General features: G+C 41.3%; 1 protein-coding gene across 1 annotated transcript in view; it reads right to left on the bottom strand.

Moving 5' to 3' along the window:
• MINDY4 (MINDY lysine 48 deubiquitinase 4) overlaps positions 1–20,736 on the bottom strand; it is an 82,423-nt gene extending 61,687 nt beyond the window's left edge. The window contains exons 1-5 of the mRNA XM_005240965.3: positions 20,462–20,736; positions 18,214–18,333; positions 16,505–16,713; positions 12,466–12,724; positions 11,014–11,432 (exon numbers count right to left, since the gene is read on the bottom strand). Coding sequence (XP_005241022.1) covers positions 11,014–11,432; positions 12,466–12,724; positions 16,505–16,713; positions 18,214–18,333; positions 20,462–20,524 — 1,070 coding nt within the window. The 5' untranslated portion in view covers positions 20,525–20,736. The remainder of the gene's footprint in view (positions 1–11,013; positions 11,433–12,465; positions 12,725–16,504; positions 16,714–18,213; positions 18,334–20,461) is intronic.
• Between the last annotated feature and the right edge of the window lie 5,846 nt (positions 20,737–26,582).

The raw sequence follows: 26,582 nt of genomic DNA, 5'->3' as shown, positions 1-26,582 counted from the left end.
TACGATGTATATTGTCTGTTCTTGCTTTCCATTTGAGAAGATCTAGATTCCCTCTATGTCTGCATGAACAAGGCAAGTTCTCAACTGACTGAACGCATTTTAGGCAATGGGCTGGACCCTTCCCACTTTACATCCTTTCCAAAAATAAAGAAATTATACAGAAGCCATTTGTCATTTCCAGTAATTGCAAAGTGCTTCTTCCTATGGAGTGCTGGAAAAATACTAAAAGGGCAAATGGCAGCACACACAGATGTTATGTCGAAGGCTCTGATGCCATAAATCCATTGGCACAAAACAAAAAGTCACAATAGTTTATTACTTTTATTTTAGGTTCTTTTTTCCAGCCCAAGCATTATGTTATAAAAGGTGTTATGTAACTTGAAGGTTTTCACTACTGAGTGATTTGGCACTCAGTATCTCTCTCTCTCTCTTTTTCTATATATGGGCTAGTTAAATCCATGTTGCCCAACAGTGACCCCATTTTGTTTGACAGCCATTCTGATTGCCAATTGCAAGAGCCAAATAAAGACTTATTCCCCGGCTGGCGCTAAGCACACTCCGGGAGGGTTTGGTTAAGTCTCTCAGGGAAGGTGCCAACTGCACTATTCTTACTGTGCTTCCTGCCAACAAAGCCACACCGAAGCATTGACGAACACTTGAGATGACGCCATGTGCTTCTTCATGTGGCTTGTGGACAACGCCTGATGCTACACACAGATCACAAAGAAAGATGGAAGGAAACATGCAAAGGTAATTTACTATTAGGCTGCTCCAACTCTGCATTCTTTTCTGGTTTTATCTGAAATGTTGCACTCTGACTAAACTATTTCCTAGAAATGCCACTATTGCCCCATACATCCTCTTCCTCTCACAGTGGGAAAAAATTAATGAATTCCTCAGACATTGCTCATGCATACTGCATGTGAATGAGTATGCTGGCATATACTGAATCAGTTGGGGTTTTCTGACTGTTTATAACAGTTTATAACAATATGGCCATCTGAGCTCAGACCACATTTTGCAGAACACGCTATCAAGGTGATGAGTACTTTTAGGAACTGTTCATCATCTCACAGGATCAAAACTTTATTACTTACTAAAATGCCAGATATCATTTTAGACAAAGCAATCTCATGTGACAGATTGATTTTGTATATAATAGTGAAATATTACAGCCCACTGGGCAAACAGTACAGAATTCATGACTCCTAGAAAACCTATTTTTACAACAAAATGCATAGTAGAAAAGACTGGAGCTGATCATATCTGTTGGGTAAATAATATACATTACATAACTTTGCTGGAACTATTTTTCCTTTGAGTTGGAAATCAATTTTATTTAAAAAATACAATTAAAACCAAAATGTTGATTAGTATTCTTTATGAAATCTGACATTCATATATTAACTATAATTAGGCACTGTATTTTCCTGTTTCAGTGAAAGCCCATATTTAAAAGGTCAGCTCCTTCAGCTCTCTTATTTCTGTCATGAGTTCAGAATCACAGAATAGCTGAGGTCGGAAGGGACCTCTGGAGCTCACCTAGTCCAACCTTCTGCTCAGAGAAGCTTCAAGTAGAGCAAGTTGCTCAAGGCCATGTCCAGTCATGTTTTGAGTATCTCCAAGGATGGAGTCACCAAAGCTTCCCTAAGCAACCTGTTCCATTGTTTCCACTCCCACAGGAAAATATTTCCCAATCACCTGTATCATGAAGCTATCATCAGTGCAGTCCAGAGATCTCCTGGATTGCTTGTGTTCTGCTTATGCTGATGAAGTCAAATCCTGCACTGGACTTGCTGAGAAATTCACAGTCAACATTCTCTGCCAATGTTCCAACGTAAATCAGCACAGCTTGTGTCCAGGATAAAAATGTGTGAGAGGATCTTGGCAGTTTTTGGCATTCAGTCATGTATAACTGACAGGTATATAGGCTTGGTCCTCACATAGAAAATAAGCTCATTTATTCTTGTTAATAACAGAAAGTGTGAATATTTACCCTTTAAGGACCATAACACTTTCAAAATACTATTGTGAAATTCTCAGATATCTGAAAGAATACAAAAAACCTGCATATATTTGTAAAGGATTTTTTTGAGAAGATTAGTATTTTGTTTTCCTTTAAGGATCTCCCAGCTCCATAAAAGTGAATTTTCAGGGAATTTTTGTTGGAACATATGAAAGGGAACTGGCAGGAATTTTCAGTACCACCATGGGTTCACCTGTACTGGTCTCCATTCAGGATGAAGAAAGCCATAGGTAGTTCAGAAAGCAAAGCAAAGCCAAGCCATTCCCTCCTTGTCAGTCTTACACAGAAATGCAGGGAGTTGAAGGCAGGTACCTTTGCTCTATGAACACATATTGCCTTACCACAGAAGATTAGACTGAGTTCATAATTATACTATAAAGGCCATTTTGGAGGAAAACACACTAAAACATTGAGAAGAAATTGTGCATTCAGTGTGCTTGAAACTGGAAGTAAGAAGGCATATGCCTGTGATAAACTGCAGTGACAAATGTGCTAATGTAATTTTCTAATGCTGAGAATCATGCTATGAGCAGAAGGTGACTGTTCTTACCCTTTATCAGTGAGAGTCACAGAGTGACAAAGTTAGAGCAGTCCTTAAATACATGGAAGTAATATAAACAAATCAACAAAACCTAACAGAAAAACAACAGCAAAATTTCAGAGCAGGAAAGATAAAAATACAAGCAGACAGTACAAGCTTTGAACAAAACAAAAAATGCCTAAAGGAACATGAAAAATATTTGTAAGTATTTCAAAAGAGGCGAACATGTAGCAAGGAACACAAAGATCAGTCAAAAATCAACTTCAGCTATGTATAACACGCCAGAAAGAAAGCTGATGTAAGGTGAATATAAGGGAAATCAGCCTAAAACAAAAGGCTAGACACTGGAACATATTCTTAGGGGAGAGGTGTCACTTGAGTCATTTAAGACTGGACTAGACAAAACTCTGGAAAAAGTATTACAGCAAATAGATATATATAGTAATGAATAATCTGTCATAGAAACAAATGACCTTAAAAGGTCTTCTCCATCTGTAATTTCTAAGTTTCTATGAAATATGAGTAATATTCCACTAAGGAACTTGGTATCTATGACAATTCACTAACCCTACCCTATTTGTGTTTGAATGCAGAGCACTGGTAGAAAAACGCTTATTACCAAATAACGAGTGATATTTTGGGAACCACTGAAGAGTCCTCATGTAAGGTGAACTCAGTTGAGAGGCAATTGCAGTAAGAGAAACCCTGGCTCTGAACTCACTGGCACTTGCTTTCCTGGTGGTGGAGATGAAGTGCATCAAAGATACTTAGGTTTTGGTTGGAAAAGGCATCTGAAGCCAAACTACACAGTCATAAAACTGTCCCTACTGTCTGAAATAGTCATCTGTACTGGCAGAATTCTGAAAGGAAACCACTAGCTCACATTCAGTTTGCAGCCAAGACTAATGGCAAGGCAAAGGAGGGTATGGCAGAAGCAATTAGAAGAACCGGATAAGTAGGCTGCTTGTTCACAATCAAAGGATGAGTGGAGAATCAATTATCTTCCTTGCTCCTGAAACTGTATTATAGATCTCTGCCTTTGGACAATGGGATCTATTGCTGTATCCTTTTGCTAATGGCAGAAGGAAATTTTTGTTCTGATGTAAAGATACTCAGATTTCTTTTTGCCCTTCTGATAGCCATTCCCTTTCAGTTTCTATGAAATTGGCAAGATATCCTTAACTTCGAGTCAATTGCTAAATTGTTTTATTCCCTTTAGTCTCTGATTCCAGTTTTACACTTTTTTCTTCCTTCATTGCTCTGATTCTAGTTTCTATGCTATTTTTCTTAAAATTGGGGAAGGGAGGGTGGTTGACATTATGCATGAAAATTAGCAGTTCAGACATTCCAATATGTTCTTCTTCTTAACTACCAGAAGTGAAACTGAGGTCTACAGATAATATCTGCCCATCTAACTCAGCATAATGTGGTTCCACTACACTGCAGAACTGCCCAGTCAGAACACAGCTGGGCAGCTCACATTTACTCATTTAGAAACCATTTGGCTGAGAACTGGAGGGTTTCCACATCAGTAACACACCTTGCATTGATAGAATTAAGGGGCATGGAAAATCAGGAGAGCACTTCAACTTCAGAGGCTGTATCAACAGCTGTAGTATTTCTCTGTAGCTGAGACAAAAGAACAGTTTCTCAACTGCTGTGAAGTGGGTTTGCTTGCCTTTCTCCATTTTGTTTGCTAAAGCCACGAAACATGGGGAAATCTTGACCTTCTAACACCATTTAGCCTTCCCAAATAACTCATTATTCATATTCACCATGTTTTTTCCAGAAAACTTTTAATCCAAGGTCAGGCATCAACTTTAACAGTTATTTATTTTTTTATACTTCCTAAAGATCATTAATTCCATTCCACTACAGACCCTCATTCTTCATTCTGTGTGTTCAGTTTAGTGATGAATACTTCCTTCTTGTAGGGAATTCAGCATTAAGCAGAATCACAGAATGGCTGAGGTTGGAAGGGACCTCTCAAGGTCATCTGGTGCAACCCCCCTGCTCAAAGGAGAGCTGACCCCACCTCAAGGTATTAAAGGTGGCAAAGAACCTTTCCTCACTGTCCATCAAGGCTTTGCACAGGTACAAAGACTCAGGAAAGTCTTTCATAGTTTGGCACCTTTGACCTGAATATGTTCCTTCAACATCATGTCTCCCAAATTCCTGCGGAACTTGAAGCATTTTAACATAATCGTAAGTATAGATACAGCAACTTTCTAGTTGGAATCTTGGATCATTCATATTGACTGTGTATTTTTAAACATAATGTTTTATTCCCTTGAAAATCTCAAAATAAAATAAAAAAACAACAGAAAGTAGTGAGTCATCCACATTTTGATTGTGCCTCTCACACAACTAACGCTACTGGGAGGAACATGGACTCAACAAAAAGAACAGTAAGAAGTACTCCTTTGAGAATTAACTATAAACACCAGCATCAAAATAACATGGAAGGATGGATGGGGTTTCAAATTCTCCACTGAAGTGGCACTGAGACAAAAATGTGATTTTTAATTTAAGTTAAATAAAATTGCTATGAAAGAGCATGAAGGAATTACTGATATAATTCTGTATAGATGTGTGTGTGTGTGTGCAATTTGGTATCAACATACAAATTCTTGGTTTTGTGTTTGTCTCCCTATGGTCTTGGAGAAACATCATTCTTTTCCTTAAAATGGACAGTTCTACAGTAAAATAATAGGAGTGCTGTATACATTGTATTAGCTTATACAACAAGAAAACTCATCAACAATCTACCTTCGCATGATAAAGTCACATAGGGAAGTATTACAAACTGATTCACTGTTAATTACTTCTGCTGCATGATTTCTCTGTCAAAGCAAACTTTTACTTTTCCTTATTTACTTCATATATTCATGACTGTACTACTATTACATAATATAGGCAAAAAGGAAGAAATATACTGCAGCCACTGAAGCATTATATCTAAAGTCATGGAATAGGAAAACTCAGAAAACCAACTCCCGAGAAAAGTTTAAAACTCAGACTGAAACACTGTCCTTGTAATAACCTCCTGGACCTACAGCTTCCAAGGACCAGTTACCATTACCAACACCACAATATACACAGTACAATAACCACAACACAATGCCGCACCCATGGCATTTCCACCATGGTGGAAACTGCTCCTTTTTAAACAGACAATCTGTCAAAAGCAGGGTCCCCCAGGGATCGATATTGGGCCCAACATTGTTTAATATTTTCGTAAGTGATCTGGATGATGGGATCAAGTGTACCCTAATGAAGTTTGCTGATGATACTAAAATGAGTGGGGAAGTGGACACTTCAGAAGTGAGGCCCACTCTGCAGGAAGACCTGGATAGGCTGGAAGAGTGGGCTAACAAAGACCTGAAGAAGTTCAGCAAAGACAAATGTAAGGTCTTGTGTCTGGCAAAACATAATCCAGCAGTGCAGCACAGACTGGGACCTACCTGGCTGGGGAGCAGCTCTGTGGAAAGGGACCTGGGGGTCCTGGTGGACAAGCTCAATATGAATGAACAGTGTGCTGCTGTGGCAAAGAAAGCCAACGGGATGCTGGGCTGCATCACCAAAGGCATCACCAGCAGAGATAAAGAAGTCATCATCCCACTCTACTCAGCACTTGTCAGGCCACACTTGGAATACTGTGTTCAGTTTTGGTTCCTGCTATAGAAAAAGGATGTGGACAGGCTGGAAATTTCCAGAGAAGGGCCACAAAGATGATCAAAGGGCTGGGAAGCCTGCCAGGTGAGGAAAGGCTGAGACAACAGGGTTTGTTCAGCCTTGAGAAAAGGCTTAGGGGAGAGCTTATCACTGTGTTCCAGTATTTGGCTACAAATAAGATGGAGACTCCCTTTTTACAAGGAGTCACATTGAAAAGATGAGGGGTAGTGGGTACAAGTTACGCCTGGGGAGATTCTGATTGGGCACAAGAGGAAAACTTTTTCACGATGAGAACAATCAGCCATTGCAATAATCTTCCCAGGGAAGTTGCAGATTCCCCAGCACTGGACACTTTCAAGATCTGGCTGGACAGGGTGCTGGGCCATCTTGTCTAGACCATACTTTCACCAAGAAAGATTGGACCAGATGATCCTTGTGGTCCCTTCCAACCTGGTGTTCTATGATTCTATGAATCAAGAAATTAGCTGCTGTTTGTTTATAGCTAAGGATACATGACGATTTGCTGTCACCTATATATTGCTTTTTTCTGGTTTAATTAACAATAAAGGAATTCTTAACAAAAAAGTAATATAGATTGCATTCACAATGACATCTGAGTAGGTAGGCAAACTCTAGAGCATATTATACTTTCTTTATGGAATAACTCCTAGTAACAGGGAAAACAACACAATCAGGACATAGAGAGCTATCACTGACCCAACAGAAAAATTTCTGTTCCCCTTGTAATACAAGGAAGAAAATAATCCCTTTTTTCTACTTATTTGCAACCACTATTCTTCCTTTTCTGGGGAAGAATTCAGGCATCATATGCTAGGTACTATGTTGGTAAATGAAGATGCAGGTGAACAAATCGCTTTTCACCTCTATCTTTCTGTGATTAAAGGAATATAGTGCACTCATTATGTAATGACAGTATGTCTGCAAGGGGATCAACATTAAGTCTCTAAACTGGAGAGACATACATTCAATGGATGGACCACTCAGTGGATAAGGAATTGGCTGATGGTCACACTCAAAGAGTCGTGGTCAATGGCTTGATGTCCAAGTGGAGACCAGTGATGAGTGGTGTTCCTCAGGGGTCCGTAATGGAACCAGTGGTGTTCAACATCTTTATTGGTGACATGGACAGTGGGATTGAGTGGACCCTTAGCAAATTTGCCAATGACACCAAATTGTGTGGTGCAGTCAACATGCTGGAGGGAAGGGATGCCATCCAGAGGGACCCTGACAGGCTTCAGAGGTGGCCCCTGCCAACCTCATGAAGTTCAGCAAGTCCAAGTGCAGTTGGAAAAAAAGCATGATCATTTCTTTCATTAAAACATGTGAGTCAAAATACTGTGGATCTGTATTTCCACAGGATATTTTTATAGCTAGGTATTTCTGTCCACTCAGTTTGCAAGCATGTATTCGATAACATTCAGCTTGTCTTTTGAAGCATGGCAATCGTTTTGCTTTTCTCATATGTAGCAATGGATGCCTGCAGCCTATATGCAACAATAGCATTTTTTGCATATGAGAAAACAGAATGAAAAACTACAGCAAATGGAAGGAAAAATAAGATTTTTATATCTTTAGTTTTGTATGGGAACAAAAACCTGAATTGCAGTGTCTGTGGATGAGCCAGCTGTGGTTAATCCTATATAGATTTTTTAGCTACTCATCTAAATACTTAGTTTAGCATTTATATCAGAGGCATTAGGTAGCAGTAACAGAGAATGGAGGGTCTGGACAAATATCCACTCCTACATTGTAATTTTTCATGCATCAAAATGCTCAAGCACTCTGGCCAAATCCTGAAAGGCTTTCAAACACTGCAGGATTTGGCCAAACGGATACAGAAGTCTTGCAAGAGCCAGGCCTAATATTGCAATGGTTGATGTTTATTTGGAGTCTCACTTCAACTCTCTGTTACTTCCACTTAACTTCAGGAGTATCAGCAGTCCTGCTGATTTTAGTGAGAGTTTTCAGGAGCTCAGAGCTCAGCATGAATTCAAATGCTCTGCTACTGGCCTTAAGTCAAACTGTCTGGCAGGAATGTCCCCGTTCTGCTTTGGAAACAGATTACATGTACTTTGCTTAGGAAATAGCTCCCTCTTCAGTTATTGCTGAAACCAAACCAGCCCTCTGAAGGAAAAAAAAAAAAAACCCACCAAACTATTTCAAACCACTTACTACAGCAAAGGAGCACAGTACTGCAGCACATTGCAGAAAATGGTACACAGGGGCTAGTTCCCTTTCAGCAGCTTCTCCTTTTCTGCCCACTCCACAATTACTGCATAAGGTTAGGAAGTGTCAGCACGTCCAACTACAGCTGAGTGAAGTTAGTACAAGAGATTTCCTGATCAGACAGTGCCTTCCCAAAGAATTTTATCCAGTCCAATATGCCTCTGACACTCATAAATAAGGTACTATATATTCATGGATTATCAAATACCAGGAATACACTTGCTCCTCTCAGCTTTGTTGGAGAGCTGTCAAAAGCCCACTGAAGCTGTGTTCTGTACCTCAATGCATTCTGAAAATGAGGTAAGAAACCATACTGAAACTGGAAAGGGTGAAGTGATGGGTCAGCACTGCCTTATACATTCTTGACAAGTCATATGAAACAAGAGTTTAATGGAGTCAGATTCCATTGCTTCTGCTTCCCCAGCGACTTAGGATCTGGCTTTCTGCATTCACACAGAGACATGCAAGACTTAATAAATCCTTCTGGAAGCAGAACATCAAAGGTGGATCTGCAGGCACCACTTCCAGTCCAGCAACATCTGGACATGTAATGCCTGAGTTCAGCCATTACCTGACATAGCTCAGCTTTCCAGTACAGTACATAATGGAGAACTGACCTCTTTCGGATTTTAAAACATAAGACTGTAGTACTTTGGTCTGTTACTCAATAATGTTTTATAAATGAAGTTAGCTAACTAAATGCTGGTGGCTATTTTCAGTTGCTTTTTGGTTCCAGATAGGAAGTGAGTGCCACTCCTGGCCCATCTGCAACCCCATTAGATCCTCAGTTTGTTAGCTCCCAGTACCCCTAACATAAGTGTGGAAAGACCTAATACATCACTGCTTCCTCATGATCTCAACAGGCCCTCCACATACTGTGTCTCAAGGTTTATAGGTAATTAAACAGGGAAACAAAATAGTAATAATAATTTTTAAAAATCTGAGGTTGTATTTTTAGCATATTAATGAGCCTTTTCAGCACTTAAAAAATAGCAGCAAACCTGGCTGCTGTTATATTTAGTAAAACAGAAATACTACTTTACAGCCCACAGAAGGGAATGCTGCTCCATAAACTAAGGCACATAACCACTCCTTTTACCTGCTTCAGGTTCTCCTCAAAGGAGTAGTGATCAAAGAAGTGGCATGTGCCTTAGTTTATGGAGCAGCAGGTGATATAAACTTGAAAACATTTCTACCCATTATAACACATGCTCACCTCTAGCACTGGAGATTGCACAAGACCAACTCTCAGGGTGCCTGAGCCCTATACATTATTTTACTGCTGACATGCTCGGTGGCCTGTTGCATGCAGGTTGCTCTCTGCTTGCTTCAGTTTTCCCATCCATAGTATGGGCAGAGTGATACCTCCTGCTTGAAGTTGTTTGAGAGCTGCTGAGGAGAGGGGCTAGATAATGAGACAGCAGGTTTTATTATGCAGACTTTATATGTGCACAGACAGGGACGAGATGCTCTGCACTCCTCAGACCTAGAGCACCCTCAGTGGTTCAGAATTCCATACTGGTTAAACTGATGGATAACTGAACCTGAAGCATTTGAAAATCCAAATCAAGTCACAGCCCCACTACAAAGCTAGCTTTCACATGTGGCAGTCTGGGTCCTAATGCTTTGACAACTCCCAAATAAACAAAACCCCATGCCTCCCACTCAAATTTTGCACAGGAAAAAAAATTAAGAGTGTAAGACAGAGAAAAGCCAAAAATACATATTTGGAGCTAACAGAAGCAGGCTTTTCTAAACCTTTTATATCAATGTGAAGCAATGCAGCACAGTAAAAAAAAAAACCTAAGCTAACTTTTGAGTAAAATACTTTGAGACTGTGTGGCTGTAGCATTATGGTACATGAGGACATTAATTTGGCTAAATACTGCAATGACACAGGCTCTTCTGCTTTAAAGACACCCCGCAGTGTCTCCACGTGGTACAGCACTGTGCTGGTAGCTAAACCAGCCTGTTTGGGCATGGCTTGGATATCTCAACACAGCACTGCACTGAACCATGTGGACATATGTATGCACTTGGCTTGGATATCTCAACACAGCACTGCACTGAACCATGTGGACATATGTATGCACTTGGTTGGTACTCCTTAATATTATCCTCTGAGGTTTTCTGGATGTACTACTGCAATATTTAAATATAATCAACACTGTTTCCTAAGGAGCAAGCAATGTCTCCATGGAAAACTGCAGATAACCTCCACAGGTGGGTGTCACCTGTACTGCTTAGATGTCCAAGCAGTCTAAGTCTGAAATACTAACTAGCTCCCTTTTGCAGTAAAAGAGAAACCAGCACCTCTAGGGTCTCTCCACTGACCAAGATAGGAGTCTTGAGTGGTTTGGGATGTCAAAAGATAGTAAGTTAAATCAACTTGTCTGCCTTTCAGTATCTTCACCTCTTCCAGCTGCTTCCTCTCAATGAAATCAGGAGGTGTATCTCAGTCGCTCCTAGTCCTCCATAAGATATCCTCAATATTTTAGTATAATATTCTTATAAATATTCTTACCTATGGCCTGACAATCGACTCTCACTTTTCTTGAGGGATCTGTCTCTTTTCTCCTTTCCAGTCCCTGAATGTCTGTGAGCTGCACTCACTTTAAGGCTTTTTTCACTGCTGTCTGTACCAAAGCTTGGAACCGGTTTTCTTTCTTCTGTCTTGGTCCTCTCTCTTTCAGACAGCAGTCTGGCAAAAGAGTCATCTGTATCTTTGGGGATATGTCTTAGTTTTTCTGAGGCTGAACTTGTGTATGAGCTTGATATAGTCTTTGATGCAAACTCCATATTTACTTGTGTTGAAGATCCTTTGGTTTCTTGAAAATCAGTACTTGGGACACTTGGGTCATCTTCTACATGTTCTTCACCCTTGAACCGTGCTGTGCTGCTTATGCTAGTGGATCGTTTTGAAAGCCTCCTTTTTTGCAGATCCTAGAAATAAGTGCCATTAAAACCCTAGATTAAACTTTGAGCATCTTTAAATAAACATGAAAAGCAAAGTTAGGCAATTTATTATTAGTGATTGGTTATATAGTAAATCAGTTTTTTTAAAAATCAGTAATAAGACAGACACACACTTTTACTTAAAATTTGAAAAGTACTGAAGATGCTGTATACTGCTAAAAATTGCTTTCTTCTACCCAAGAACATCAAAGAAATACCTCCTAAAAGCTTAATTTTGGGGTTGTACCCAAGTCAGGAAACAAAATCATATAAGACATTTTACAGGAAAGACTGTACAAGAAACACCCACCACAGGTACCTAGTCTATATTTTCAAATCAGAGATATTTAGAAAAATTCAAGTAATTCATTTAACTTCCATATTCTCTTCAGTATTATCTAAATGATATGTTTAAAATATTTCATTTTCTCATTATTACAAGCCTTATTTTACACAGGGAACATTCCTGGCTATATAAAAGCAGCATGAAGGGGGGAAAAAAAAAAAGAGGCAATGATTGCAGAACTGTGTTTGAAAACTTATGGATGGAATATGGTCTGATTGGACCAATTAAAAAACATATTTCTAACTGAAAGTAATTTTCAACTCCAAACTGCTACTGATTAAATGTGGGGCTTTGGGAAAAAAAAAAACAGTAAAACAGATACCCATAGCTAAGAAAACTTTGAAAGCTATAGATACTGCTAAAGTAAAAAAACAATTTTCCTAGGAAAATGGAAAATCCCATCTCTCAAGAGACATCAAGAATAGAAATGATTTATAAAGAAATTCTGTAACCTAAGATCAGAAACATGCAGGGGGTAGTTGCATGTAGTGATTATATCTGAAACAGTTTGTTAAGCAGAACCTCTTCCCTAACTTACCACATATTTTCAGATTGCAGAATTAATGGATTAGCATGCAGAAGTCAGTTTAATATTACTTGTAAACAATTTTATCACAGAAGGTTAGATATAAAATCCATGGCCAAGCCAAATACTTTGTAAGTGTTGGAAATCACCTCTGGTGAACTTGCTACTGGTCCAGCCATCATTCCTTTGACAAAGAGACCAGATCTGGGCCTTGGCTTCTCCTTCACTGTGGATTTCAGCTCCTCAGAAATCGTTGCTGCTTTTAAATCTTCTCGACTATCTTTTAACTTTTTATCCCCATCAGAGGGTAAGTGGATGTTGTGTATTGTCCCTGTGTGGCATTTTTCACTTTTGTGCTGATGTTTTCTGGATGGAAGGATTTTATCAAGTGGATTCTCAACATCGTATCTACAAGGAAGAAAAAGGCAAAACTTCAAATAGCAAAATAATGCACAAAGAAATCAGGGAAAATATCTGTCTGGCCAATTAAAGCACTGCTGTCAAGTTATTATCTAGCAATGGTACTTAAATACGATCACTTTTCACTTAAACATCTATATCTATGTCTTCAGGACATTATTTCAGTATCATTATTATGCATCACTATTGGTTATAATATGTGTAACACTTTAATGTTATGCTTACGTATTTTGACAGGTACCGTATCATAACAGAAAGCAAACTATATATATCATCCCAGACAGGTCCTTAGCTACCACCAGCAGCTCCTGCTCCTTCTCCATCTGCTTGGTTGGTAGTTTGAAAATTTGTTAACACTTTTGCTAACATCCTCTGTTATAATTTAGACTGACTCTACCGATCCCTTTCACTGTTCAAATGTAGAACACTTATTTTAGTTCAAAAAGAAAGCTGTTCTTATATTTGGGCTTTTCATTGATAATAGGTTGCTACAGTGCTCTCATTTGACCTTTTCCGATTTCTGCAGCCTCGTCCTCCATGTAGCAACACAAGGTGCGGTTCACCATTTGCATCTCTTTTCCTACACATATTTGATACTATAAACAAACTTTTCTGAAAAGCAAGTGAGATTCACCTGGGTCTGTGACACCATTTGTACAACACTATATGCATTTCTTTCTTTAGAATATCTTTTAACAAATCATTTTCTTACTAAAAAAAAGAGTTATCATTTGAGCCTGTAAGAAACCATGATGAGTCTGATTTTCTTCATCAGGATCTGTTTCACTCTCTGCATAATACTAGATCACTGTTAAATGAAATTTCTTTTATTGAGTAGTTCCCACTTCACTGAGACCTCTTTTGTGTGAGCTGATAAATTTATATTTATTTTAGTGTAATGTGAATTTATATTTAGTGTAATGTGAAAATGCTAGCTTTCTTTACAATAACTGTCTTTTAACTTGTTTTTCACTCTAGGATGTTTTCCTTCAACCTTTTTCATAGTAAAGCAATTCCATGAGTTGTACCACAAAAATGTTCCGTTAAAAACTGTTTTTTGAACTGTTATGTCTCATGTTGTGAAGGCACGCTGCAGATGTAAACTGAAGGGAGCATGATCAGTCTCTGGGAACATTAGGAACTCTGAGGACTGTTACTCCTGACCTAGGACCATGTAACCCCTCAGTGCCAAAGAGCACAGCATGACAGCTTACACGCTGTTTTAACTGTTACAGACATTCAAAAACACTTCAAAAGGTAAGCTGAAGACTCTTTAACAAGGAACCAGTGCAAAGTGCCTGTCTAATTAAACTCTCCACTCCTGAAAGCATTGTTAAAAATTATCCAGGTAGTTTAAATTAAAACTAATTTCAGGCACTGGCTGGTTGACCTGGTAATGCCTGACTTTTCCTTGCTGGAGGGGATGGAAATGGCTGGGAGGATCACAGAGCTGTGCTTTGCCATGGTGTTTCTCTCACCGGTTCACTTTGTGGGGTGAAATAGGATGTGGTTGAGCCAACCCATCAACCTGCCGACGTGACAATCCTTGTTACGGCAACTTTGCAGCCTCTTCTCACTGCCATGTCACAGAAATGCTGCCCCACGGAACGGCTGGGACAGGTCCTGATCCAAGGGAAAAATGCAGCTACCTGCCTAGGAGCGCCTACCTGTGCCCAAGGGCCAGATACTTGGCTGGTTTTGAAAGAAAAATCAGTTACAAATACTGATGCGCATCAGGACAGGTGCCAAAAGCCATGTTCCCCTGGCACACCCGCTCGGCCGTTTCTCCTCCCTTGTGCCACCAGCCAGCTTCGGCCTCCCCCGCCTCGGGAGGGCACGGCCGGCGAGGTGGGTGCTCACAAAGGGAAGAAAATACACACAAAATCACACAGGATTTAGATGGAAGCCTGCAAGTCAGTACAGGATTTTGCCCTCTTCAGAGCTGGCAGCTTTCAGTGTGTGGCTGGGTAATGTTTCCAAGCTCATACATATGAAGGGTTGGGCATTTCAGTTTTTGCTTTCCACTTTTCCTTTACTTGGACATTTTTGGCCCCCACCCTGTTGTTGGCCAGGGGTGGGGAACACTTAGACTCAATGAATCACTTAGGTTGAAAAAGACTTTTAAGACCATCAAGTCCAACCGTTAACCCACACTGCAAAGGCCACCGTGTCCCTAAGCACTGCACCTACAGTTTTTAAAACACCTCCAGGGACTGTGATCCTACCACCTCCCTGGGCAGTCTGTTCCAATGCTTGACCACCCTTTCAGTGAAGAAATTCTTCAGTCCTTGAGGGCCAACACCTGTGCCATGCTGGCCCTTCGTCATAGCACTGGTGCCATCCCCATTCCCTCCCACCACCCACACATGTTGCTTCTGCACGTGGGGCTTTACTTTTAACTCTTCTCGCGTGTGTGTGTGCAGAGATGTGTATATAGTGAGTGTGTACGTGTGTGCGGTACACCTGTGGTGATGGAGGCTGTGCAACTCATTCGCACTACACGTCTTTCCCGCCCGTGACGAATTAAAACCATAGAGTACCCTCCAGCGTAAAGCAGAGCGGCCCCATAACGCAGCACTTCCTGCGCGATGACGGCCGCTCCGGGCCAGCAGCCCAGCACTCACTTTGCCGTCACCCCCCGCCCCCCCTAGCTCGGCGGGCCGTGGCGGGACGCGCTGACTGCCAGTGCGCGTGCGCCTGGCGGGCTATAAGTACTGCGGGCTGAGGGGAGAGCCGCCATTTTGTTGGGGGTATCGGGGCTTAATTAGTAGCTGTGAAGCTCCGCTGATAGCTGTCGCAGTGGGGTGTTAGTGCATTCCTCTGTAGGAGAAAGCTTTGCTGTTGGAAAAAAAAAAAAAGCTCAGCAGGTGCTGGGGAGGTTCGCTGGAGGAATGGGACAACTTCAGGGTTTAGGGCAGTGAGGCAGGTATAAGCTCTGAGGCAGCGTGAGGAGGAATAGGATCAGACAGGGAGAGGGAACATCACTAACAACATGATAAAAGATCCTGTACCTGAACAAGAAGCAACTAAGTCTTTGCACTGCCTCCTTTTCAAACATTCCTTCTCAGCTGCTAGCATCAACTTCCAAAATCTTGGCTCTCTTACCCTATAAGAAAGGACTTTCTGGGGGTTTCAAAGTACTGACACTCAGATATAGCTACTTGGAGCATGCTGTGTGTAGGATGAGGAATAAAATTGGGATTTATTCCCCGAGAGTCAAGGCTGCGATGGTGAATTATTCTTTCGTGCCCATTGTAAAAGCTCTCTGTTGAAGCACAGTTAGGGCTGTTCCTCCACCTTGAGGCAATAATAAATGTAATTGAAGATTCAGTTACATGCTGGTTTCAGGTGTTTTGCAAGATGGAAATAACTGAACCTACACTGTAACAATACTGAATTTAAGATAATGGGCCTTGCTTTTGACTATGTAAGGCATGAATATGCCTATAGTTTGTCACATTACAACATGCTTCAATTTGAGTCTTTCCAATTTTCAAGGCATACAAGCTCAGATTTCTGTTTGCTTCAGTGACTGAAAAATGTCATTTGGATTATCAAGCTTTGTAATTGGTAGGGAACATAAAAGCCTTTTCGAGGGGTGGTTTGCATAGGAGAGTTCAATCTGGAAATTTAAGCTTTGTGTTACTAGGATAATTAATAAAAGATAGTATAGCTGAAGGTATAAATGATAAAACTTTTAACACCATTTCCCTTATTTAATTAAAAGAAAAAAGTCATTAGACGAAGCAAAAATAAGTAAGACTGTACCTGTAGGTTTGAGTTCCGCTTTCATCGAGCATAGTGGCACTCCCACGTACATGATCTTCATCCAAGTAGTCGGGTGGATGAGATGTTGAGCTTTTACTTTGAGGAGTTGATAGAGCAGAACTTGAACCAATGCTTCTGGAAGTCCCACGGTGCTCAAGGAAGTAATTAGTAATTATTTCAAGAAGTGTTTTCAGTGGGTTCTCCTTTGCCTATCCAAAAAGAAAAATGAATGTTCTTGATGACTTTGAAACTCTGTCAGTCTTACCTGCAGCCTAAGATAGGGTGGTTTTCACACCATACAGTAGTTGAACGTATTAACTATGTTACAGAGTTAGCTGCCTCTGGGTGTATCCCAGTTGTAACTGTACAAACCTTCCAGATAACTGGAAGATGTCAGTTGGACAATGTCAAGAGCTCAAAGGTGTTGCTGCATTAGAGGAAGTAAGCATGATACATGAATGACCTGTTACAATCATTCCTTATCCCCATTTGTGAGAAAATCACTTTGAGAGGGGCGGAATTAGAGAAAAATTGGGTCCTAATAGAAGTGTAGTATTATAGAAGGCTTTTGGGAGTAAAATACAGCTATCGGCTTTCGGACGGTTGGCATGCACAGAATCTACATCACCACAGTTCCCTAAACCACACGCCCTGCTGTCCTAGAGGAGCAGTGGAGGGTGGAGCGGAGTGGAGACACCGCGGCCAGGCTCTGCTGTACTCCCTGCAGGATTGGGAAAATGATGGTACCATACAGCCGATAAGCTGCATAGTGGCTCGAAAATATATGAGATTTCAGCTAAACACTGCACATTTTGGTAACTGCTGGAATACACTGTTTTTAATGTTACCTGGTCAAGCTGAGAAAAACATAGAATGAACTGCAAGTATTTTTAATACCCATGGTTTATTTTATGACAACTCGGTGTGAAGCATGGACTCTAGAACTCTGTTCGTGTGCATGAGATACAGGACAACACTCCACCTCACTTACTATATTGTTTCTCAACAGTGCTCTTGAAAATGTGTCCTGTGTACATGAGAATGTCATTTAAAAAAAAAACCACAACCAACCAACCAACCAAACAAAACACACACACACACAAAAAAATGTGACAGAAGTTTAGGGCTTATGTAAAAAATGTTACAATGTCTGCTATAGTGATGCAACTACACTGGCAGATTTTTTTGAACTGACTTACTACAGGATAGTGTCATGATGCTTACCAAAAGCATCATGGTGCCTTAAGTCATGAGTGAACTGAAAATGGAAATTGTCCATCAATGTCCCTGTCATCAAATACTGCTGTCTGTATTACATTTCAAAGAATAATAAGTGCTAGAAGTGTAATTTTACCTGCCATGTTACAACATACAATGTTCTAAGTTGAAATGGGCATTGAAGGGTACTTCCAAACTTGAATAATCTAGCCATAATGGTGTTAAAGTAACTGCTCCTGGTTTGTTGGAGGTTGCATCTTGTAACAAGGGTTCATGAACCACCAAGTCCTCAGCTTCATCCCACAAGCTGCAGTCTCACCTAAATGTTAAGCTCTCCATTCCTCAGAGAACTGTCAGTGTTCCCACAGCAATGCTGCACTAGACACGAGCTTGAGTTCTCTGAAGTTTGGACATACACTAATCTTGATCTGGTTGGCCTAGTTTCATGATATCTGATACCACATTTTGGGGAACATAATCTGTTTGCCCACCTTGTTCTGTTTGTACAAGGAGTGCAGATGTAGGACATTTCGAAGTTCATTCCTGTTACTGATGCTAAGTGCAGAACGTGGAAGCTCTCGGTCCATGGTAGTGATGGTTTTCTTCAAACCCTGAGAAGGAAAATTGTCAGATTTTGGAGTACGTGAGACAGTACAGTTTACAGAGTATTTTATTCTTGACTTTGTTGGATGTAATGTGAAACTTCTGGATGGCAGTAATTAGTAACAAGTGAACCCTTACAACCTATACTTAAATGGTACAATCTTGTATTATTACCCACAGATCTGAAAATAATTAAGGTAGCTATATTGTTTGTGAGATGGAAATTACCAAACATGGAAGAATGAAGAATAAAAAGAAAATCATAATTAAAAATAAAAAAAAAAAAGAAAAAATCTCTATGCAGGTGACTTCAGCTGCTAAATAGCCTCATAAGAGTGACTGGTCTGCAGGAAGGCCCCTGCTAATACCTGGTCTTCTGGTACAAACAGTTGCATAAATACTGTGTTTGCTTTTTCAATGGAGATGTGATAAAGCTTTTCATAAATGTGCTTCTGACTTGGGAAATTACAAAGTCTGAACATCTAGCTCTCAGTGGGTTCAGAACCTTTATCATGAGCTGAAGTTATTCTGATCAGTCTCTGGTTGGAAATCAGTCAGATCTCCATGCAATCATCTGATTTGGGGTCTTCAAACTTCCTCAGGTACTTTTAATCTGTAGTCAGCATACATCGGTACTTCAGAAACTAAATGTATGGGCATCTCACTTTCTGGAGGGAGAGACTGATCCGTTGTGAAATGGCAGAGACAGATCCCAAACTAATTCAAGTGGTATAACACCAGACCACCTTTTTGAGAGAAAAAAAGTCCTGATTCCTTCCATGAAAGGGTTAGTGTTAAAGGATTTCCTTTTCTGTGAATGGGTTGTCTGGCTCAGATTTAGGGAGCTATGGACAAGTTGTGGTGAATAAAGGACTGTTACCACAGTTGGCACTGATACGTAGTAAGTATGTGGGGGAAGCAGGGGAACACTTGTCCAGAAGCTTGAAGGATTATTAGTGGTGCCTTCTTTTGACTCCAGAGGGTATCATAGGAAACAGATGTGGCAATTCAAGTATAAATTCCTGTTGTAAGCTGCATGGTCTCTTTTACCAGCATTACCAGCAGGTCATTCCCTTTCTTTTTTTGCTTCCCTCCCTGCCACCCCTCAGTTTTACCTTTAAAGGTATCTAACTCAGAAACGTAAATGTCTTTAATTTGAAAGATCTTTGCAGTCAGTTGAACTGAGAGACTTGAGCCTCATACTTCTAGTAGTAAATGACAAATAATGAATTCTTCATCTGAAATTGCTGGCAAATGTTTCAGCTTTGTTTGCAAACATTGAAAATGTGCATTTGGAGACTGGATGCAAAGCAGATGAAGGAAATGGAGGTTTATGTAGCACTTAATAAAACGGTGGCTGTTTAATTTCTGATACAGGCTAATGCGTTCCTGACACTGGGGCACTGACTGGGCTGGACATCAGCAATATTTCCTTAGGATTAAATGTAATACAAGGTGGTAGGTACTTTCACCTGGAAATGTGAAGGTGCCCTTTCTTCTGCTCAGTCACACATTCCCCACACCTAGGTACAGTACAAAGTTTCCTTTATAACACTAAGTTTGTGAAAAGTACAATGGCCTTTTTGCTCCCCTTGTGCCCATCCCCTTCCCCCCAGATAAATCTGCTGTCTGCCAAACTGTGACTGAAATCTGAAAAAAAACCACCACCACCACCCCCCCAAAAAAACCCAACAAAAAACCCAAACCAAAACAAAAAAAAAAAACAAAACCTGTTACCAGTTTGTCTAAAACCGGTACCTTTTGACTTTATACATATATTTGTCCTGGGAAGTGTTGTATGCCTCTTGTAAAGACAAGGACAATAGCAAGACAGGGAATTGATGAGAAAGAAACCCTGAAACTGATACTTGATTTAATCTTGGGTTTTGCAGGCGTGTGTGGGTAAGAATCGGGCTTTCTCTAACACGGAGGAAGCTGGCTTCCATATTCCGCAATAAAAAGGCATTGTGGGAAATGTAGTGCAGATACTTACCCGACAGGCTTGTTACTGTTAAAGTCGAGCTGCTTTAAGGCAGGAATAAGTCCCCCCTCCCAGCATTCCTCAATTTTTAGTACGTAATATTTTTCATGTGTCATTCTCATTTGTACTAGCTGGAGAAAATCAAGACAAGTTACCTTTCTACTGAGAAATTCTCTCACCAGTGATGCAGCCACTTCTTCCACAAAGGAGTTGTCCATGTTTAGCCCGAAGTGTGCTTAGGGGGCGTATTCTTTACTTCGTCTAACAAATCACTCAAGTCTGCCAGCATTGCAGCAAGTCTGCCAGCATTGCAGCTCTTCGGCGCGGCTTTCAGCCCCTGCAGTCCTGGGGCGGCGGCGGGCTGGCTGGCAGCGGCAGGGCTGTGTGCAGTCCAGTTGCTGGAGGTACGTTGCTGTGGAGACCATGTCATCGGAAGCAGAGAGAACTCCTCCCCCTGGGAAGGAAGCCGATGATAGACTTAAAATTGAAAGAGCTCGTGGTGTAACACTACGGCAAGCATCTCAGTAATTGTTTTAAATAAAATTAGAGAAAGGAATGTTCAAATCTGAGAGAGGAGACAGTTTCCTGATATATATATGTGGTTTTTTTTAAAGAGGCATACATAGTTATTTGCAACCTATTACCTCTGTGCTAATGCAGCTTTTAACTATGTATGTTTCTTTAGGAAAATTACACTCAGGTGTAAAACAAACAATCAATCCAGCTGCTAAATTAATCCTAATCTGTCATACTGGCAACATCTAGTGTGGGAGCACTCATCAATTAAGTCTTTCCTTTCAGCCTACACCTATGTTGGCCAGTAATACAATATGCTAAATTGAGATTGTGGTGGATAACACTTTGGGCTTGGGGATCTGATTTAGGTTGCAGAGGTCATATAGAAGGGTACTCTACTGAAAGGTATTGTCCCAGAATAGAGATTGCTCAGCCTGGGCTTCCTTTTCCAATAGTTGACCACTCTTGGGTGGGGAAGCTATTTTTCTTATCTAGTTAAAATTTCACTTGCTACAGTTACTGACTGTTTTGTCTCACCCCCTTTAACTGTGCCTTCTGAGGCAAGTCTGGCTCTATCTTTGTTTTAACCAACATTCAATAGCTGCATATAACATCTAGAGCCTTACCTGTTCTTTTTATGTTTAGGCTGAGCATATGCTGCCCTCTCAGTTGCTTCTTGTGTGCTTCAGCCCCTTAATTGCCTGACTGGTGCCTTGCTGTATGTGATCCACTTCATCTGTCTTAAACTGAACAGTGGAGGAAGGAAAATAAAACAAAGTATTCCCTGTGTGACCTCAGGAGTGCTTCACAGAGGGGCATTTGTGCTTTTACTAGTGCATTCTAGTATGTGGTTAGGTGCCTTTGCTGCAAGTGTATCCTACTGACTAAATTTCAGCTTGTTTACCTGCTCTCCCAGAGCCTTTTCTGCAAAGTTGCTTTCTTGCGTAACCAAGTCACAGGCTGTGTTTTTGAGTGGGTATATTCCCTCTTATTGCAGGGCTTTGCATTTCACCTTCACCCATATTCACATATGCATGCGTAGCAGATCAAGCAGAGCACCCGTCTTCAGCAGCTAGTCTATCCAGCACAACATCAAAACGTTGTCAACACACTCCAGAAGTCTCTTGGGCTGGTTGTGTCAGGCCACGTTTCTCTCCCAGGAGATGTTGAGATGCTTGAAATCCTGCATGAGAAGCAAGATCTGGTAACGGTGAATCTTTTTCCAGTTCTCTGAAGAAGTCCTTTGCTCTCGATGGAGCAGACTGTGTCAGATCCCCACAGCAATAGCTCTTTTCTTGACCCTTGTTTTGGTCCTGACCCATAAGCTCTTGCCTGGCTCATCACTTGTTGCATAGCAGGTCTCTGCATTCAGACTGCTGCTTTGCATACAGCACAGTTCTCCTGTCCCCTTTTCTTTGCTTCTTTTCTCTTCTCTTGAAATCCTGTAGCCATCCTGTCAGGTGAGCCATTTTTAGCAACTTCAGACCTGGTGTCTTGCTTACTTATGAGTTAACTTTGCATCCAGAAGTAACAAATGGTATACCTGCAAGAAAAAACTGGCTGGGTTTTCTATAATTTTACTTGGTAGGGCTGAAATACCAGCCTTTATTCTGCCACATGTGCATGTCAGCTCTGTGACTGACAGAGGGTGGAACACGACTCACAGGACCCCTACAATGGAAGAACAGCCAGTGGAGACAGCAAGGGTGATGTGCCTGTGAAGCTTAGTGAACAATGCAAAAAAGCAGATTTTATTTCAGAAGGGACCTGGGAGGGTGGACTTTGTTTTAGGTAAATGACTGTCAGCACTTGAGTAGATCAGCTGGTGGTGTAAATATTTCTCCCTGAGTTCATTAAAAGAGTGTGTCCTGGTTTAACCCCAAACAGCAGCTAAGTACCATGCAGCTGCTCACTCACTCCCTTCTCCCCCAACCCTTTCCTCAGAGGGATGGGGAGGAGAGTTGGGGGAAAAAGCTAAAGTCTTGTGGGTTGACATAAGAACAATTTAATAATTTAAACAAATCAGAATTATTAATGATAATAATACTAACAACAATTGTAATGAAAAGGAGAGAGAAGGAGAGAGGAATACAACCCAAAGGAAAAAAAAAAAAAAACAAAAAAATCAAGTGATGCTCACCACCCACTGACTGATGCCCAGCCAGTCCCCAAGCAGCAATTGGCAGGCCCCAGCCAATTCCCCGCAGTTTATAAACTGAACATGACACTCTATGGTATGGAATATCCCTTTGGCTAATTGGATCAGTTGTCCTGGCTCTGCTTCCTGCCAGCCTCTTAATGTACCTCCTCACTGGCTCCTGTACTTTTCCCCCCTTCTGCTGCAATGTAAACCCAATACACTGATCACCAAAATGCCTGAAGGAACAGGGATAGTGTAATGTAATGACTGCTCAGTGATTGCAGCACAGCTCTGGCTGTGGCGTTTGTAGCACTATTTAAAGACATTGCACACAGTATTTTCAGCTACTTAGAATTAAATGTTGTCTGCAAAAATGGAAGAATCTCTGCTCTGTTGTGGTTTAACCCCAGCCAGCCAGCAGCTAAGCTTCACACAGCCACTCACTCACTTTCCCCCTGGTAGGATGAAGGAGAGAATCCAAAGCTTAAAAGTGAGAAAACTCATGAGGTGAGAGAAAGATAGTTTAACAAGTAAAGCAAAAGCCACACCTGCAAGCAAAGCAAAACAAAACAAAGAATTCAGTCACTACTTCCTACTGGCAGGCATTCAGCCATCCCCAGGACAGCCAGGCTCCATCCCACATTAATGGTTGCTGGGGAAAACAAATGCCATCACTGTGAATAACTCCCCAGAAGGGGAATAAAGGTAGTGGATTGATTGATGCTGATAATATGCAGCTGTGGCCCTGCTTTGAGGGCAGTGGGTTGATTGACATGGATGATGTGCAGCTGTAGGGGGTGGTTGTCATCGTCATCATCATTGTGGTGGATGAAGCAGAGAGAAAGAGGATATGGATGAAGGAGGATGCTGGATGAAGGAAAACCTCAATGTAGCTGAGGTAAGGAGCGTGGTCTGGCCTCTGGAGGATGGAGAAACAGCATGGACAGTAGAGTTTGGCCAATGGTAAAGCCTTTTCGCTGTTTGCTTGTGCTGTGACACACCACCACCTCTTCCTTCTTCCCACATCTTATATACTGAACATGTCTTGACATCTGAAACCAGGACATGCTCACAAGTTGATTCTACGTCGACCTACTTTTGTAGAGTAGGAAGAACTCCCTAATTCTTTGTGGGAAGAAGAGAAGGGTGGGAAACCAGTATTATCAGATGAGAGTACTAGATGGCAGAGGGAAGTCCTGCAGGTGCTCGTGCAGTGGGAAGCCACAGGAGGCCTGTGGAGAAAGCTATATCAAGAGTCTGGGTTAGCATGTGAGGGGAAAAAATCTAGGTGCAGATAGTGAACTACAAAGATAATGTAATATAGAATGACAAAGGTAAGGTCTTCAGAGCTTTTACTTCTGAATCTCTTACAGTGTCTTACCCTCAGTTTCTCTTAGAAAAAATGGATGCTGTTACGTGTTTACAAAAAGTACAGGACCGTTTGCCTATTGCCAGCTTTTGATACCTCTGATTCCTTCTAAAAGAGGTAATGGCTCTTGGAAGTGCATTTTCCCGAGCTGAAAGTGCCAGGAATGCCCTCTGGCTCCTGTAAGTCGCTATTGCAGCACTGAGAAAAGCTCTTGTCATGCAGCTACCGACAGAGCAGTACCGAGCGGTGGAGGTCTAAAGCATTTGCTGCATTGGCATGTGGCAAATCTCCTAACCTAGCCCCGCTGCAAAATCAGGTGTCAATGGCATGCTCCACTTCCCTGCAGCCCAAGGCAGGCACCCCTGGGATCATGGGGTTCCTCAGCTGAGTAAGGTTGTGTCAGGCAGTGGGAAAGGGGATGTGCTATTTCTGTAGAAAATTAACTTAAGAAAATTCAGTGTGTAATCCCATGGAAGGGGATATTTTTTTTTTTACTATGTAGTATATTTATTGCTTTATATAGTTTTTCTGCCAGTAACCTTGTTACAACATACTCCAAAAACCTGTATGTTCAAGTGATCTGGGCAGGATCACTTCTATGCAGACAGAGGGATAAGGGACGCTGGCTGTCAAGCCCTCACTCTGCCTTTTGGGTTCCTGTTGATCAGCGGTAATGTGAGTTTGAGGGCACCTGCTGGGGATGTGTACCATGCTCAGCATGAGCACTGTTGGGAGAACATTTAATCAGAAGTCTCTGCTGATGATATCCATTTTTCCAGTGTCCGAGAACAGCAAGAGCAGATCTGCTTTGCAGAGGAAGGTGGGCGAGATGTCAAGGGTTACCACATCATGATTGGGGGTGGTGACATCGGCAAGGGTGCAGTCCCACATTTCCCAAGCATAGCAGATCTATCTGGAAAATGCAGTATTTATAGACAGATAATCCAGACTATATTAATGAAAAGCAATTACTTAAAAGCATTGGCTATGCTATTTTTACTGTGTTTCTCCAAACTTATTGCCAAGTCTGGAGCACGGTAGCCACAGCCTTCTAGATCTCCATGACTGCATATGCTGATTATGGGAGTTAGTAGCGATAATGCTAAGATGCTTCTCTGCAACAGCAATCCAACTTCAGTCATCTCTAGTGTTACCGGTGTAGTATCTTGTCATATGTGCTCTACAGTCCAGTTTGATCATAGAACAGTATTTGGAGCACTACATGGCCAGTGCTCCTTGAGTTTCAGAAACAGCATTGCAGGAGAAGCAGTTTATAGTTGCCCTGTTTTACTTGAGCTACTTTGTTGTCCACCACTCTTGAACCATGATTTGAGCACTGGGTCGGGGGTGGGGGGTGGGGGGGGTGGGGGGAGGGTGCATTGGTTGTGTGGTGTGTGTGCAGGGAAGGAGAAAACAGATAAACACTTCCATCTTCCCATTTCACTGTTTTATATTCCCTTATTTTCACCAGCTGATGGAGTCATCAAAATCCCTCTGATGAATAGATGGGCAATCTGGGAGTTTGAGGCAATAAGTGTGGTGGTTCCTGCTCCAGCATGGTGTCAGCTACAGGCTGGAGCTCTCTCATATAGATATATAGGAGATACCTGACCTGATATATATATATATATATATAACATACCTGACCTGGCATGCTGTGTTCTTTCCCCTTGAGAGTTCCCTAAAAAGTTCCTGATGTTTTGTTAAATATATTTAAGCTCAGATACTCTGATCTGATTAAGTTTTGGCACACATGGGTCTTTCCACTGTTGTTTCATTTGTCTTGGGGTAGACTGGAAGTGATTTTGCCTGACACAGGGTGGTTTGTGGTCTCCTTCCCCAGAGGTCACTATTATGGCCCACTGCTTACAGCCTACAACATTGCAAACTCCATCCCCCCTGTCAGATACATACTGAAGACTAGATTGTCTAGATCCTAACAGTTTGAGCCATTTGCTGTAACTTATGCAAACAAAGGGCTATAGTAGTAATGTACAGCAAAGTAAGCAACATACAGGCACCACTGTTACGGGATATATCCCTAGGCTAATGGGCCTAGCAACTCTGAGGCTACATGTGAAACCAGAGTGGCTTCTAAGCAATGTCGATTCATTACAGTGTAGGCATTTCACCACTGGTGGTTTCCCTTCTGTATCAATGTAACTTTATTGGTACTTCATCATATTTGTTATATGTAAAGGTATTGATTTCATTGCCTTCAGGTTCCACCCAGCAGGTAAATCTTGGTCCT

Source organism: Falco peregrinus, chromosome 5, assembly GCF_023634155.1.
Source record: "Falco peregrinus isolate bFalPer1 chromosome 5, bFalPer1.pri, whole genome shotgun sequence".
Taxonomy (NCBI): domain Eukaryota; kingdom Metazoa; phylum Chordata; class Aves; order Falconiformes; family Falconidae; genus Falco; species Falco peregrinus.
The sequence above is the reverse complement of the archived record's forward strand: the minus strand, read 5'-3'. Positions and strand labels throughout refer to the sequence as shown.